Here is a 13,030-nt window from a genome sequence, read left to right as displayed (position 1 = left end):
AGTAGTAGTGGATGCGACGGAGCGCTGCTTGGGAGACGATGTCAGGGTGTTATCGTGGGGCGTTGCAGGTGCCTTTGCACCGAGATTACATTGTGATTGGCCAGAAGTCGACTGGTCTCGCGAGGGTGAGTTGATGTGGACACTATGCGGTGCATTAGGTCCGATTCCCAGCCCAACCCTCCCACCTCTCTCAGGTCCTGAATCCCGAGCGCCAGTCCCAGCACTTGCACTCATATCAAGCTCCTCATCTGCCTTCGACGATGCGCGGCTTCCCGCCGATGATCCCGAGATCTGCGCGAAGGACGATGTGGTGGGCGTGGAGCCATCCAGCTCCTCTACGCTAAGTGCAGCCCAACCTCGCGCCGCTTTCAGCGAGGCCAGCTCCAGCCGAGCGCGGAACGCATGCGCAGCCTAAGTGAATGGCAATGTAGGAAAAGGTGGATCAGGTCACTGCGCTAGGCGTGCGTCCGATGTGACAGAGCTGCCCTTCGAAGTGCTGTGCACTCACCTGTTCAATCTCGTAGCTGCGCATGGTCGGGTAGCCAAAGGAGTAAGCAGCAGTGCAAACCGAAAGTGAGGCGGAGGGCAGTGGTAGAAGCGAATGTTGGAAGCAGCTTATAGCAGACAGTGCGCGCTGGGGGAAGTCGGCGCGGATGCTCTCGCTCAGCACAGGCAGCGTGCTGAGTGCCGCGAGTTGGTGGGAGAGGTGCGCGCGCTGCGAGTGGTCTGAGGAATGAGTCAACCTGAGCAATCACGATAGCGATCTTCTATGTGTGGCGTTGTATCGGACAGCCACAGAGGTGGTTCCGTGAAGAGACGGAGGGGCGAGTTCGGCGATGTTGGACCGGGGTGATGAGTGTGATGTGATGGACGTGAGTGAAGGTGTACCCTGCCCGACGCGCGCGCGCGCATGAGGTGTGATTGTGACCAACTTTGGGCGCGCATCAACGCAGCGCAGCAGCGCGGGGCGAAACTTCTTTGCGGCTAGCTGCTGCTGCTGCTGCTGCTGCTTGCTGCTGCAAACTCGCTACACGCACGCGAGGCACCACAACAGTCAAAATGGCCCGCATCGTCACGCTGCTGCCGCTCAAGATCGTTGGCAGCATGCGCATAGGTACACGTAGACTCCAATCAAACCTCACACGCCCAAACAATCACTCACACACCCAGGCCATATTGTACGGCATGGTGCACTGATCTCAATCGCAAGCACAATACGCTGCGAGAGGTGGTCAGACCGGCTGATTCACGTCTCCCATAGGCAATGCGAATGCAGCATGAGCTTCCTCGCGAGGGCCAAGTAGCGACGTGGTGCTGATCACGTTGAGATTTGGGTCGGACTACTCTGCCCCTGGACGCCAACCCATCGTAGGAGTAGGGAACGTGGTCTCGAGATAGAGGGGTCGAGAAGGAGAATGGTCGGCTTGGTTTGCTAAGACGCGTCGTCGGCGCGGATGACGCGTGTCATGACGCGTTAATTGATGTCCGACGCGACGCGTTCACTCAGCAGGTCGAACAAGGAAGAAGGCTGCAGGTTTGAACGCGTCACGTGCTTCACGCGCCGGGATTTCGCAGTCTTGAGTGCGAGCACACACGGCAATAGCGGGAATCGCGTTCCGCTGGCCCGAGCCCCCGCGTTTGTACAGTTTCCTTGCAGCGCTTCGTTCGTGTCCCCGCTGTGCTCATGGTGTGCTAGTGGATGATCATGTTAGTCCTGTTTGAAATCTGCGGTCCGGATCCGCGACGCACGCAGCAGCAAGGTAATCGGATGTGTAGTCGTGCACGTGGATGCGTGCTCTGATGGAGGCGCGCTTCCGACCTTCCTTGCGAAGCGAGGCGCGCGGTCCATCCGCCTTGCTTACGAGCTCCTCTTCGCAGCCCCGCCTCCTCCGACCGGTGCGGCCCCACGCATCTGCAGCCTGTCTGACCATGCAAGCGAAGTCCTCTGAAGCACCAGCGCGTGCTGACAAGCTGAATAGGAGCTAGGCTGCCTCGGTGCAATGCAGAAGCACAGGCCGGTGCCGCAGACGCACCTCGCCGTCCCGGCACTAGTCGCCCGCACAGTCAATAGATTCAGATGCCCTAGTCGGTGCAAAGAGGTGCGTGCGACTACTGTGGGCTCGCAGCACGCCGGCATCACGCCACTTAAAACGGCAGCTCTGGGCAGCAGCAACGGAGCTGAGAATCCCATGAGCCTTCTGGTTCCTCCTGCCTTTTTTGCATGCTTTTCTGCTAGTCTAAGACTCTTCACCGGCCAGATATCAGCAGTCCACAAATCCAAGACCGCAGCGCCGGCGTTGTTTCTCCTGCTCCTGCAACTTTCGTGCAGTACCCCTGACCTAGCCCTTGCGCTGGTCCGGTGCCGTTGATCCGGGACTCGTTCTTTGAGAGCGTTCAAGGGGTATCTCCCACGCTTTCGACCGGATTGCAGCAAGATTGCGGATTGCATCCAAACTTTATCCTGCCACTTTTGCTTCTTTCCCGCTCTCCCCACTCTTCCACCACATTGCAAGGACTACCACCCTCCATTCGGCTGCCGAAACATCCCTGCCCTTTACGCATCCTGAAGGTGTGTCCAGCCCGGCATGTGTGAGCGCACGCTGCCCGACATTGCCAAGTCGGTCGATCGAGTGCCTCACTTGTGGGTAGGTTGGGCCACTGTGATCCATCCGCGCGTGCTCGATGCGCCTCTTTCTCGCACAGTGTTTCCATCTGCCCATCGCCTAGGCAACCCCTGCGTCCGATGTGGGGATACAGCAGCGAGCATAAGGTCGATGTGAGCATCAAGACACCTACGCTGCCCCGCCAGGGGACACTGGACACATACCGCGTTCTTCCCAGCCAGCGCTGATGTGGCTGAGAGGGCGGCCAAATTCCCCTGCTGGCAGCCCCTCAAGCACGCTCCTGCTCCGCTGGTCGAAGCTCTTCACCGCCTCAAGTGTCGAGGAGAGCCTACGAGTGTGGGAGACATAGGATGCTTCTCCCTCAAGAACGCTCACTGGACGCGTGCGCATGTAAGGCCAAACCTACGGCAATTTCCTCGCGCCTTTGGCCACAGAGTGACATTCATAGGCCCGGCCGCGGGCCATGCCGCTTCCAATCTTTCTCTCGATGCCCGTCGCCGAATGGCGTCATGGATGCTCCTACGCTGGGCGAGGAGCAAAGTGCTAAACATGTAGCCGCGATGCTGGATGCCAATTTGGTGGGGCGGTGTCATCGAGCTGGAAATCCAACTCAACCACGACCGAAGATAGCACGAAGTGTAAGCTAGAATTAGCACCGTAGCCGTGAAGAGTCAGCACTTACAGCGAGGCGAGCCGGGCGCTGCCTATCACCTCAACCCCAAGTCTCGAGTCAGTGTGGCGGCTTTGGCGTCTTGCGTCTTGCACTTGTGCCGACTTGGGACGGCTCGAACTTTGGAGGATGGCGAGGTTGGTTTGCGCAAGAGTGCGGACGCAGTGGTGCTGACGACGGCAGAGGCAGTGCTGGCTAGCTGGCTGGTGATCACCAGTGAATTACTGCTCGATGACATCCAAAGCAGAAGAACACCTGCATCCTCGATGTCGCCAAATGCCTGCATGCTCACGTGCCTCTCGCACCTCCAATGGAAAGGAAGCGACGCGGATGCATTCGTGAATGGTCGGATGCACGGCTGTAAGGCAAAAAAGAAATGCGAAGCAAAAACCAATGGTTGTCCAGGCTCTTCCTTCGCGGGTGCAGGAGCGTCTTGCCGCGGGATCTGTTGCGAACTCTCCTCTGGCATGCTCTCCGACGTGTTCGGGAATGTCTGGACGGTCTTTGGCGTAGCGACTCTGCTCGGAATCGAACCGAGCAGGTTCTGTTGTTCAGACTACAACAGGCTACTACTAGCGCTTGTGCGCTAAGCCCCCTAGGCTATCGGTGCGGTATGCGTGGTAGGACGCGTGCCGCTTTTCAAGTACAATACGCGTTTTTTTCCGGACTCCGGATGGAAGCACTTGCCTCTCGATGCCTACGCAGATCCCGCAAGGTCCGCGGTTCTAAGTCAAGATCGACTCCCCCTCGGCTTCAAGAGACGTCAATATCGTTCTGGCGGCAAGAAACTCGAGCGAGGGTTGAAGCTGAGAGCGTCGAGGAAGCTTGAGCTACTGCACGTGCTGAGCGTGTCACACGAAGGCGCAAGACTGCTGACATGCCGGAGTTGAAGTCAAGAGAAGACCGAGGCAAAGGAGAAGATGAATGCTATCATCACAGGACAGTAGGTGTTCCGTAAGCCGAAGCGGAAGGTACGATGGACAGCATCATGAAGAAGTTGAGCTCACTGCGAAATGGGCAACTTACTTGCTTCCCGTGCCACTCGTGACTCTCGCCTTCGGGCACACTGCGCGCCCCATGGCGATGCGTGGCTTGCTGACTCGCACGAGAACATCATCTCAAGCTGCAACGCGATACGATCCCCACTCACCACTCAAACTTCCATGACCCAAGACTCGTGACTCAAGACCCACTCTGCTGGCTTCAGCTAGGCTGCGCGCACGACTCACTCGACTTCGCGAAGTGAGGGATGGCTCGTGCCGAGCGACACCCACGTGATCCACGCGACGGTGCCGGCGCCACGCCGCGATGACGCATGCGCGCCAGCGCCTTCTTCTTCTCCTACCAAGCTTTCTCGTTGCTCACACATTCACGTGATTGGGAAGAGTCACTCCTGCGCGGGGATAGCACACCCACGATGGACGATTCCGCAAGTCACGAGTCAAGAGTGCCGCTAGGAGCTTGACCCAATAGTCACTAGCTCGCCGGGGACTGCACGCTGTCCCTCGTTGATGCTGAGAGCAAGACCACGACACATTCAAGGCTCGTCTAAAATATGTACGCTGCTTCCACACCAGCAACAAAGCTCAAATGCAACGCACAGCTCGTTTGCGGGATGCGAGGATAGCGGAAGGGCCACGCGCCGCGATCAACGTTCGCCGTGGCTCATCGATCGCGCTTGCGTGCATGCACCTACGCTGCTACCACTTTTACTGGCGACAGATGCTCGCCATGCAAGGGGTCGTGCCGCTCAGCACCACACCGCACAGCGGCGTGCCTTCAAGGTCATGGCCCAGTAGTAGGCCCAGCAATCGTGAATCGCCATGTATGACATTCTACAACATCTCGCTATGTCTCGACCTTCGGAAACTCACACCACTACGTCGTTGCTCTGTCCGTATGAGTCTTTGAACACCCTTGCGGGACATTGCCAAGCACTCTTACCAGCTACGAGCCAGCTTCACCTGCTTCTCTCCGAAAGCATTTGTCCGGCCGATCATCACCGCTCACATTCCTAAACCAAGCATCTTTCGACTCGGTCACATCGACTGTAGGCCTACTAGGTCGAGCGCGGCCCGTATATACGCCAACGACGTACCAGGCTTCTGGACATAGAGCAAGATCACTCTGCCAACAGATACAAGCACCCTCCGCGACAGGTGAGTGATGTGCTCAAAGCTGGTGGTTGAATGTTAGATGTCGGGTAGAGCGAACGCAAGGCACCGGAGCTGATGAAGATTCTGCCGCCTTTCTTACACACAGATCCGCAACGATGGCGCGTTCACGTCACAGAAAGTCTCAAGCACCCATCGACGAGGGCGAGCGCGAGTCTGGAGACAACCGAGTCACCAGTGACACCATCGCCTCCACCGAACCGCGCCTGACCCCCCAACAAAGGGCTGGAATTCAGGTAGCTTATCAGAACCGCTTGGCCGACGCACAGAAGCTCGCGGATCAAAATGCGAAGGAGCGCGCCACTGCTCAATTGGAGCGCCTTCTCCAAGCTGGTCGCGAGGAAATCCAGGCCATCCTGGAACGTGAAGCTGCTGATGGTCGTCAGCAGATCGCCGAGGAGGCTGCTGGACTCCGTCAGCGGATGGATCAAGAGGCTTCTGACCTACGTCAGCGGATTGAGGAAGAGGCCGCTGACCTCCGTCAGCGGATGGAGAAAGAGGCTCGTGACCTCCGTCAGCGGATGGAGGAAGAGGCTGCTGACCTCCGTCAGCGGATTCAGGAAGAGGCTGCTGACCTCCGTCAGCGGATTCAGGAAGAGGCTGCTGGATCTCGGCAGCGGATTCAGGAAGAGGCTGCTGGATCTCGGCAGCGGATTCAGGAAGAGGCTGCTGACATCCGTCAGCGGATCGATCAAGACGTTGCGGAGCGACGTCAGCAGGCCGAAGCGACTTTGGCTGGCGAGGTAGCAGAGACCCGCGCGCGCGAGAACAGTCGCATCAATCGCGAATTCGCCCAGCACAGACATGAGCTGGACCAGCAGCTCAACGCCTACAGTCAGCAAAGGAAGGAGGAGGTCGAAACAGCTCTGGCCCAGCGTTGGACCCAAGAGTGCGAGAGGGTCGATGACGAGCTTGCTCGCCAGCTGGAGCTTCGCATGGAGGAAGCGGAGGAGGAGCTTTCAGAACAGCGAGCGCAGGACACAGTGCCCATTCTCCCTGCTTGGTGGCTCATGAATGGCCGTGCACAACCGGCGGGAGCGCAAGAGGCTGGTCAAGAGATGGAGGTGGAGACAGAAGCGGATGCAGAAGAGTGGGTGAACCCTGAGTGGCGAGCGAGGTTTCAGAGGAGCACGGTGGATGCGGCGCCGGGTACCACGGTTGATCAGCCGCAAGCGGCGTATGGCGGCCGGCTCCTCATGGAGGACCCCAGTGAGATGGGGAGTCCACGGTACTCGCCGACCCCGCAATTCCGCCAAATTCCTCACGCTCCCGAGACGCCAACTTTCGACCTCGAGGACATCGGCACTGCGTTGGTCGTGGCGCACAACGCTCCAGCATCTGCTCACGGGCGCCAAGTCTCCGCCGACACCGAAGTCGGGACTCCACAGCCTCCAGCTGAGGCCCCATCCTCGCCATAAGCTGAGTGAGTGCTCCGTCCATGTGCAATGCTCATAGCAAGTGCACGACCTTCGTCGCTGAGAAATAATCGCCTTCGCGATCTAGATCTACAAGGCGCTTCGCCTCAAGATCTGGCATCATGTCAGCATCCACCTTTCAACTAGGTCTGCACTGCTTCCGAGTCGTACTCCCAAGCGCCGCTGTTCTGAGCAATCACGGTCTCGGTCCGTCCGCACCCGTGGTGCTTCGTCCGTGACGTGCGCGTCAGGATCCGTCAAGTCTCAGCCACCCGAACGTCTTCCGTACCAAGTTTACTACCGACCCATCGTCCGCAGTCGCCATCCACACACTTTCGTAGAATATCTTCTGAGGACCGCTCCGTCTCTGTCACTCCTCGCCAATGTGACGCGGACCCTATTGCCCTACTTTCCCCCCTCCTTCCCGGCGCGCGCGGTCGTTACTTGCGACCCGACCTTTGTCTCTGACTCCACAAACTCGCTCTCACCGCAGAGTGACTCATTCGATACTTACAAGTTCATGTACGAGCACACGCGCGAAAAGCGCGCCCACCATCCAAATATGGATACGTCTCCTTCGTGAACCATCGAGTCGGGTGTGCGGTAGGGCTACTACCGCCCTATGCCGCGCGCCTTTGCGCGCGCGATCTCTCCATCAAAACTTGTGTTTGCTCTGCGCAGCTTTTGTGGCGATCTGCTTACTTGAACGCTGTCTGCGTGTGAACCAGAATGATGCGGGACCATTGCGGGCAGAAGATGCATCATGGAGAGGTAGGAGTGCTCGAAGCGGGCGCAGAACAGCCATATACTCGACATTCGCGGCAAGATGCCGTTGTTGCTTGTGCTCGAACGTGTAATATGGGATGCGGAGGAGAATGCTCGGCTACGAGTGCAGGCTCACGAGGGCAGATTTTGCGGCGAGATATGTCTCAAAGTGGTGCGCGCAATAGAAGCTGCAAGAATCCGCGCGCGCAACGTTCGTCAATCTTGAGAGACAAGATCTGGCGTTGAATTTGCGGCTGGAAGGCGGGACCGCCGCTCACTTTGTCCGCATTTGGATTAGGTTGCCGAAATCTTGAATGCACGCCTCTCGTTTGTGAGCAGTAACGGAACTGAGCAATTGTCGAGGTCTGAGTCTCGGTAATCCGTCGACTTGCACACTCCTCGCGCCCTCGGGGGGCTTCCTTCAGCGCCGTCTGCGGGTAGAGACGCCTTGGCGCGGTTCAGTCAACTTACAGGTAGATTCAGGCACGGACAAGTGAAACCAGTATATGTACCGCCTGCTTTTCCGATGCGGCGTTCTAAACACATGACGATGACGAGACTTGCGGGGCTAAGCGGCTCAAATTGGAAAGGGAATGAAAAGCAAATTAACGTCGAGGTTCCAGCGCGGGGTGTGTGTGTCATTTTGATTCGGCCACTCTCGGCATATAAGCGCGGCCCATCTTTCAACGACTCGGCAGAGCATGCAAAGGTTTGTCTTCAAATAAGGATGCATGAGCGCCCCGTGCGCTGGTGCTCGAGACAGCTGAGCAGTCTAAGCGAGGAACGGACCCGTTCTCATACGTGTATATATATATATACTCCTGCCAAACCCTTTACGTGGACCCCCAGTCGGCACGAATCTTATCTGCTCTCACAGCAAGCACCGATCACGTGAACAGAGGACACCGAGGTCCTGAAATCGTCTCTTCAAAATAAAGCAACAGCCACCAATCAAACGTGACGTCTAGAAATGATGCTTTACTTGAAAGGAATTACGATAAATTGTCCTCTGGCTCACGCACTAAGAAGAGCGCTTCGGGCTAAACTGTAGCGTCTTGCTCCAGCGAGGCGGACATTCATTCACATCGCTTATATGCGTTCAGGGCGCATTTCAAGGCCAAGCAACATCAGCGTCCTCTTGGATGTGCTGGCTTGGCAAAGATTGTCCTGGTCTTCTTCTGGCTGCCTATCAAGCTATCCGAGCATGAAGCTCCTCAGACCTAGCGGTCATGGCATGTCAGGCTGCTGCCAGCAGCCGTGAGTGAAGGCACGAGCGCTGAGCGCTTCTCTACCGAGCGGGCGGCCAAACCGCCAAGTGCACACGAGGCGGTGCAGGCAGGGTGCGCGGCGCGCGAGCTAGCCGCGGCAGCGGCACCGAGCGGCTGCCCTCCATGCGAGGGGTTCACGCCATGCTCGACACCCAGCACTCCCGATCGAAGCGTGAGTGTTTGGCTCGATCGTGTCACGTCTAGTCGCACTCGTGACTGAGGGTCCGCCATGCCTTCAAATCTGTCACTTACGGCTGCAGATTCATGACTGTTTTGAGCTTCGATACTTGAGGCCTATCCACAACTCTTATGATTCTGCATCTTTCTCATTTCTGTCCTCACCTCGACTCCAAAGCACAGAGTCAAAAAGCCCTGAGCGTCATATTGACGAAGTCAAAGCTTACGCGAAGCCTCAAACCTTTGCTGCCTAACCTTTTCTTCGCTGTAGACCATAAGCACCGAGAAGCGCAACCACTTGTACAGAAGAGTGTCGGTACTCTGTGTCCGTTCACTATCATCCCGGGTTCACCACCGTCGCGCTTTCATTAGAACTCTTGCGTCACCATCATTGTCGATCATCATCAGTCTCCCATCAGCCTCACTCTCCGACGAGTGTCAGTTCCCGATCAGCATCAGTCCCCGACCAGCATCAGTTTCCGTCCAGCATCAGTCCCCGTCCAGCATCAGTCTCCATTCGTCCTCGCTGTCCGCTCTCCATTAGTCCCCGCTCGCCATCAGTCCCCACTCGCCACCAGTCCCCGCTAGGCACCAGTCTCTGCTCATCCTCAGTGTCCTTCGCCATTCAATCTCGGTCAGGCTCGGTGCTCAGTACGCATCACTGCTGAACCACATTCGCGGTCGACCCATTCTGATCGAAGGTCGGAAACCAGCTTCCTCTATGTGAGTAGCTGACATCGGCTTCTTGCGGAAAAGACGATGCGCTTGCTGACACTCGATTGTCTTGTCTCCACGCCAGCTTCTGACTTTCTCTTCCTACGTATCGTCTCACCGTACTTATCGTAAGGATGCGCAAGGAATGGAGAGCCAAGAAGCATCAGCGAGCGGCGCTAGGCGAGACAAGCCCCGAGGCAGAGGAGACGGACCAAGTTGCGGGGTCCAGTAGCTCGGTCACTTCGAAGCAGCGCTCAAAGCAAAACGCAAGCGACCGCAAAGCCGCTGAAGCAGCATACACGCGCATTCAGAAGATCGCTTCTCAGCATGGTCTCGCATCTCGCCGCCAGGCAAACCAGCGAAAGCTCGAAGAAGAGACGGGCAGCGAGAGAGTCAAAGCATGGGCCGAGCTCGAGAGCGACTTGGCGAAAGAGGCGCAGGCTCGACGTGAAGCGTTGGACGAGGAGCTTGCCGCAGTCAAGAAGAACGAGTGGGCTAAGCTTCGAGAGGAGCTCAATGCCTACGAAGACACTCAAAAGCGCGCTCTCCACCAGAGTCTAGAGACGCAGGTGAAGGAGGCGAATGCGAAGCAGGGCTACCTTGATCAGCAGCGCCAACAACTCTGTGACGCAGAGCAAAGGCTTGCTCAGCAGCAGGCCGCCTGCGCTGAGCATCAAGCCCACTGCGAGCAAAGCCTTGCGACGCGCGATCAGGAACTCAACGCCGCCACCAGCTTGCAGCAGCAGCTCGCCAACAACTTTCGGCAAGCTCTGGACCAGCAAGCGAGGGAATGGGAGACGAGCCTCCGCTCACGACAAATGGCTCTCGAAGGTCGAGAGGCGGAGTACAATCGCGTTCTCGGCGCTGAGCCTCTCGTACGTCAGCGGGACCATGAGCTTGACGAGCGTGAGCGCCAGCTTGCCGAACGCGAGCGACAGGCTGCCCAGCACCGCTCCCCGCCCACTGCGGAGTCAAGAACGGACATCATCGAAGCTGATATGGTGCCTGACTTTGAGATTGTGGAGGTGCGTCGTGCCCCTCGCGTGGAGGCCGACGTTCCTCGCGTCAAAGTTGAAGAAGATCTGGACTTCGAAATCGTGGAGCCTCATACAGCACCACAGACCGACGGCCCCGATCCACGCGTCAAAGTCGAAGTGGACGACATGACGGGGGTACATGTGAGGCAAGAATCCGAGCAACCGCAGTCGAGCAGCCCAGGCTCGGAGGAGAAGCGCCTCCGGGCTTGTCTGGAGGAGAGGGAGGAAGAGTGCGACGCTTTGCGCACACAACTCTGGCACAATCGCTCCCCGGTCTCTCGAGCGCTCGCGGAGCTTCAAGACCACTACTGCCGATTGGGTCATAAAGCTCGGAGTGACCGCGAGTGGCTTGACTTCGCTAGGAAGGAGAATTTGGACCTGCAAGCGATGCACGCCCAGTGCTGCATCAACAGAGTGGATGAGCTCACAGAAGCACTGGCGGGAGGTTTCGGCCTTCAGAACTCGGGCAGCGAGGCCGAAAACGATTCTTCTGCTTCTCAGGAGGCCATTCCCGAAGATTAGGTCCGAGCGTCGTGAGACAAATCGGGGCGACCACGCGAAACTCTCTGATCTCGGCCAAAAGGTCCGAGGTAAGCGCGTCGGCCATTCGACGTTGTTCAAGACCATCGGTGTTGACGTAGTCAGTCCATAGGAGCCAGAAGTGTTTGCCTTCTTCTAATTGAAGCGTTCCCGAGCAGCATCCTTGTGACTTTTTCTCTTGACCGTTGCAAAATACATGTATCTTATCCGCGCGCAGTGCTCACGGGAAGAATGAACCTGGAGCTTTCATGCGAGGTCAATACTCAATGTGAGTGACCATGCCAAAAATCACCGAGTATCGCAACCTTCGCTGCAGAGAAAGCGTAAAGAAGACACGGTTCTCGGGCGGTGGGCAGTGTGACTCAGACGGTCACAGCCTGACCTCGAGAGTGGACCGTGACCAAATGCGCGACGTTGAGTACTTGATAGATTCGACAACAATGCTGGGATACATGTTCTACAGTCAGCGAGTAGAGAACTAGCCAGATCCTCGAGTTGGGTGTCGAGAGGTGCGAATGGAGGAAGAGGGGATGACTGACTGTGCGGACGGAGTGACCTTGTGAACTGATGACCTTGTGAACACGACTTTCGAGAAACCTGATGACCTGAGGCCAATTTTATCTTCCTCGTTGTCAGGTAAGGTAGTGCCTGCTCTCGACTTACCGTTCAGACTTGCATGCCGCTCATGGCGGCGGCAACAGCCGAAGGCGTATCTGCGCCAGCAATGGCTTGGAGGCGGGATTTGGTGAAGGCCGCATCCCGGGCATCTGCCTTCTCCTCCCTGGCCTTGACCTCTTCCTCCCTCTTGGCTACGGCTTCCTCCTGCTTCTGCACCTTCTTCTCGCGCTCGAAGATCTTCACCATTCTCCTCTGCTGGACGAAAGAAGCACCAGCCTTTTGAAGGCCAGAGATAGCTTTGCGAAAATTTTTCTCCGCCATGCGTTCTTGTTGGTCCGTCAAAGGCTCCGGCATAGCCTCGCGGACAGCTTTGAACTCCTCATCAATCTCCATCTCACTGGGAGCAGCGCGATCGAACTCGCGTTGTATTTCTGCGAGATCGTGCTCGTTGGCCGGACGGTTGCGGCGTTTGTTGCGCGCCATTGTAGCACTGAGGTCTCGTGACGTGGGTAGAGCGATGCTCTAGGCAGCAGAGGACTCTTTTGGCCTGTTCCAGTCAGACCAAGAGAAAGAGATCGATGCCTGCGTCAAAAGAAGCAGCGTACATGTTGCCGTTGCCGAGCACGTACTCACCAGTAAGCTGACGAGTACCTTCCAGACTGCTCCAGCGTTCCAAAATCAGCAGAACGATTCCGGGCCAGGAAGGTTTGCGAGCACGTTTCCGCCAAAGGTTCCGAGTGCGATTGCCCGACCTGTGAGTAGCACGTTGAGAGTCAAGTATGGTCGTGTTGGGTTGGAGCTGCTGTAGTAAGAACAGAATTGTGACTCTCTTCATGTCAGCCATGTATGTGCACTTGAACAGTTGCACAATGACTGGCTACTCACCAGGAACTTAAGTAATTCTCATGTCTGCTGGTAGAGTACGTATCGATGAAAGCAAGTGTAGCTTGCAGGTCGATGAGCAACTGATGCGCGGAAGGGCGAAGACTGACCAAATCAGGTGCGATCGAGTGGACGTATGGCCGGCA

The 13,030-nt window shown here is 57.1% G+C and overlaps 4 protein-coding genes across 4 annotated transcripts; 3 read left to right on the top strand and 1 right to left on the bottom strand.

Moving 5' to 3' along the window:
* The first annotated feature begins 3,470 nt into the window (after positions 1–3,470).
* IE81DRAFT_100136 (hypothetical protein) lies at positions 3,471–4,363 on the top strand. Its single transcript, XM_025510002.1, has one exon. It carries the CDS (start codon positions 3,671–3,673, stop codon positions 4,121–4,123), a length of 453 nt encoding a protein of 150 aa, XP_025370375.1. The 5' UTR covers positions 3,471–3,670; the 3' UTR covers positions 4,124–4,363.
* Positions 4,364–5,334: 971 nt separating this feature from the next.
* Positions 5,335–7,174, top strand: IE81DRAFT_100081 (hypothetical protein). Its single transcript, XM_025510001.1, has 3 exons — positions 5,335–5,453; positions 5,557–6,891; positions 6,972–7,174. The coding sequence occupies exon 2, from the start codon at positions 5,567–5,569 to the stop codon at positions 6,884–6,886; it is 1,320 nt and encodes a 439-aa protein (XP_025370374.1). The 5' UTR covers positions 5,335–5,453; positions 5,557–5,566; the 3' UTR covers positions 6,887–6,891; positions 6,972–7,174.
* Positions 7,175–9,941: 2,767 nt separating this feature from the next.
* Positions 9,942–11,366, top strand: IE81DRAFT_355632 (hypothetical protein; the record flags this gene model as incomplete). The annotated part of the gene is made up of 1 exon (XM_025516674.1): positions 9,942–11,366. The coding sequence occupies one exon, from the start codon at positions 9,942–9,944 to the stop codon at positions 11,364–11,366; it is 1,425 nt and encodes a 474-aa protein (XP_025370373.1).
* Positions 11,367–12,050: 684 nt separating this feature from the next.
* On the bottom strand, positions 12,051–12,485 carry IE81DRAFT_346807 (hypothetical protein; the record flags this gene model as incomplete). The annotated part of the gene is made up of 1 exon (XM_025516077.1): positions 12,051–12,485. The coding sequence occupies one exon, from the start codon at positions 12,483–12,485 to the stop codon at positions 12,051–12,053; it is 435 nt and encodes a 144-aa protein (XP_025370372.1).
* Positions 12,486–13,030: the final 545 nt, after the last annotated feature.

The sequence above is a fragment of the Ceraceosorus guamensis genome (assembly GCF_003144195.1).
Source record: "Ceraceosorus guamensis strain MCA 4658 unplaced genomic scaffold IE81scaffold_22, whole genome shotgun sequence".
Lineage (NCBI taxonomy): Eukaryota > Fungi > Basidiomycota > Exobasidiomycetes > Ceraceosorales > Ceraceosoraceae > Ceraceosorus > Ceraceosorus guamensis.
This window is presented reverse-complemented; position numbering and strand designations above follow the sequence as displayed.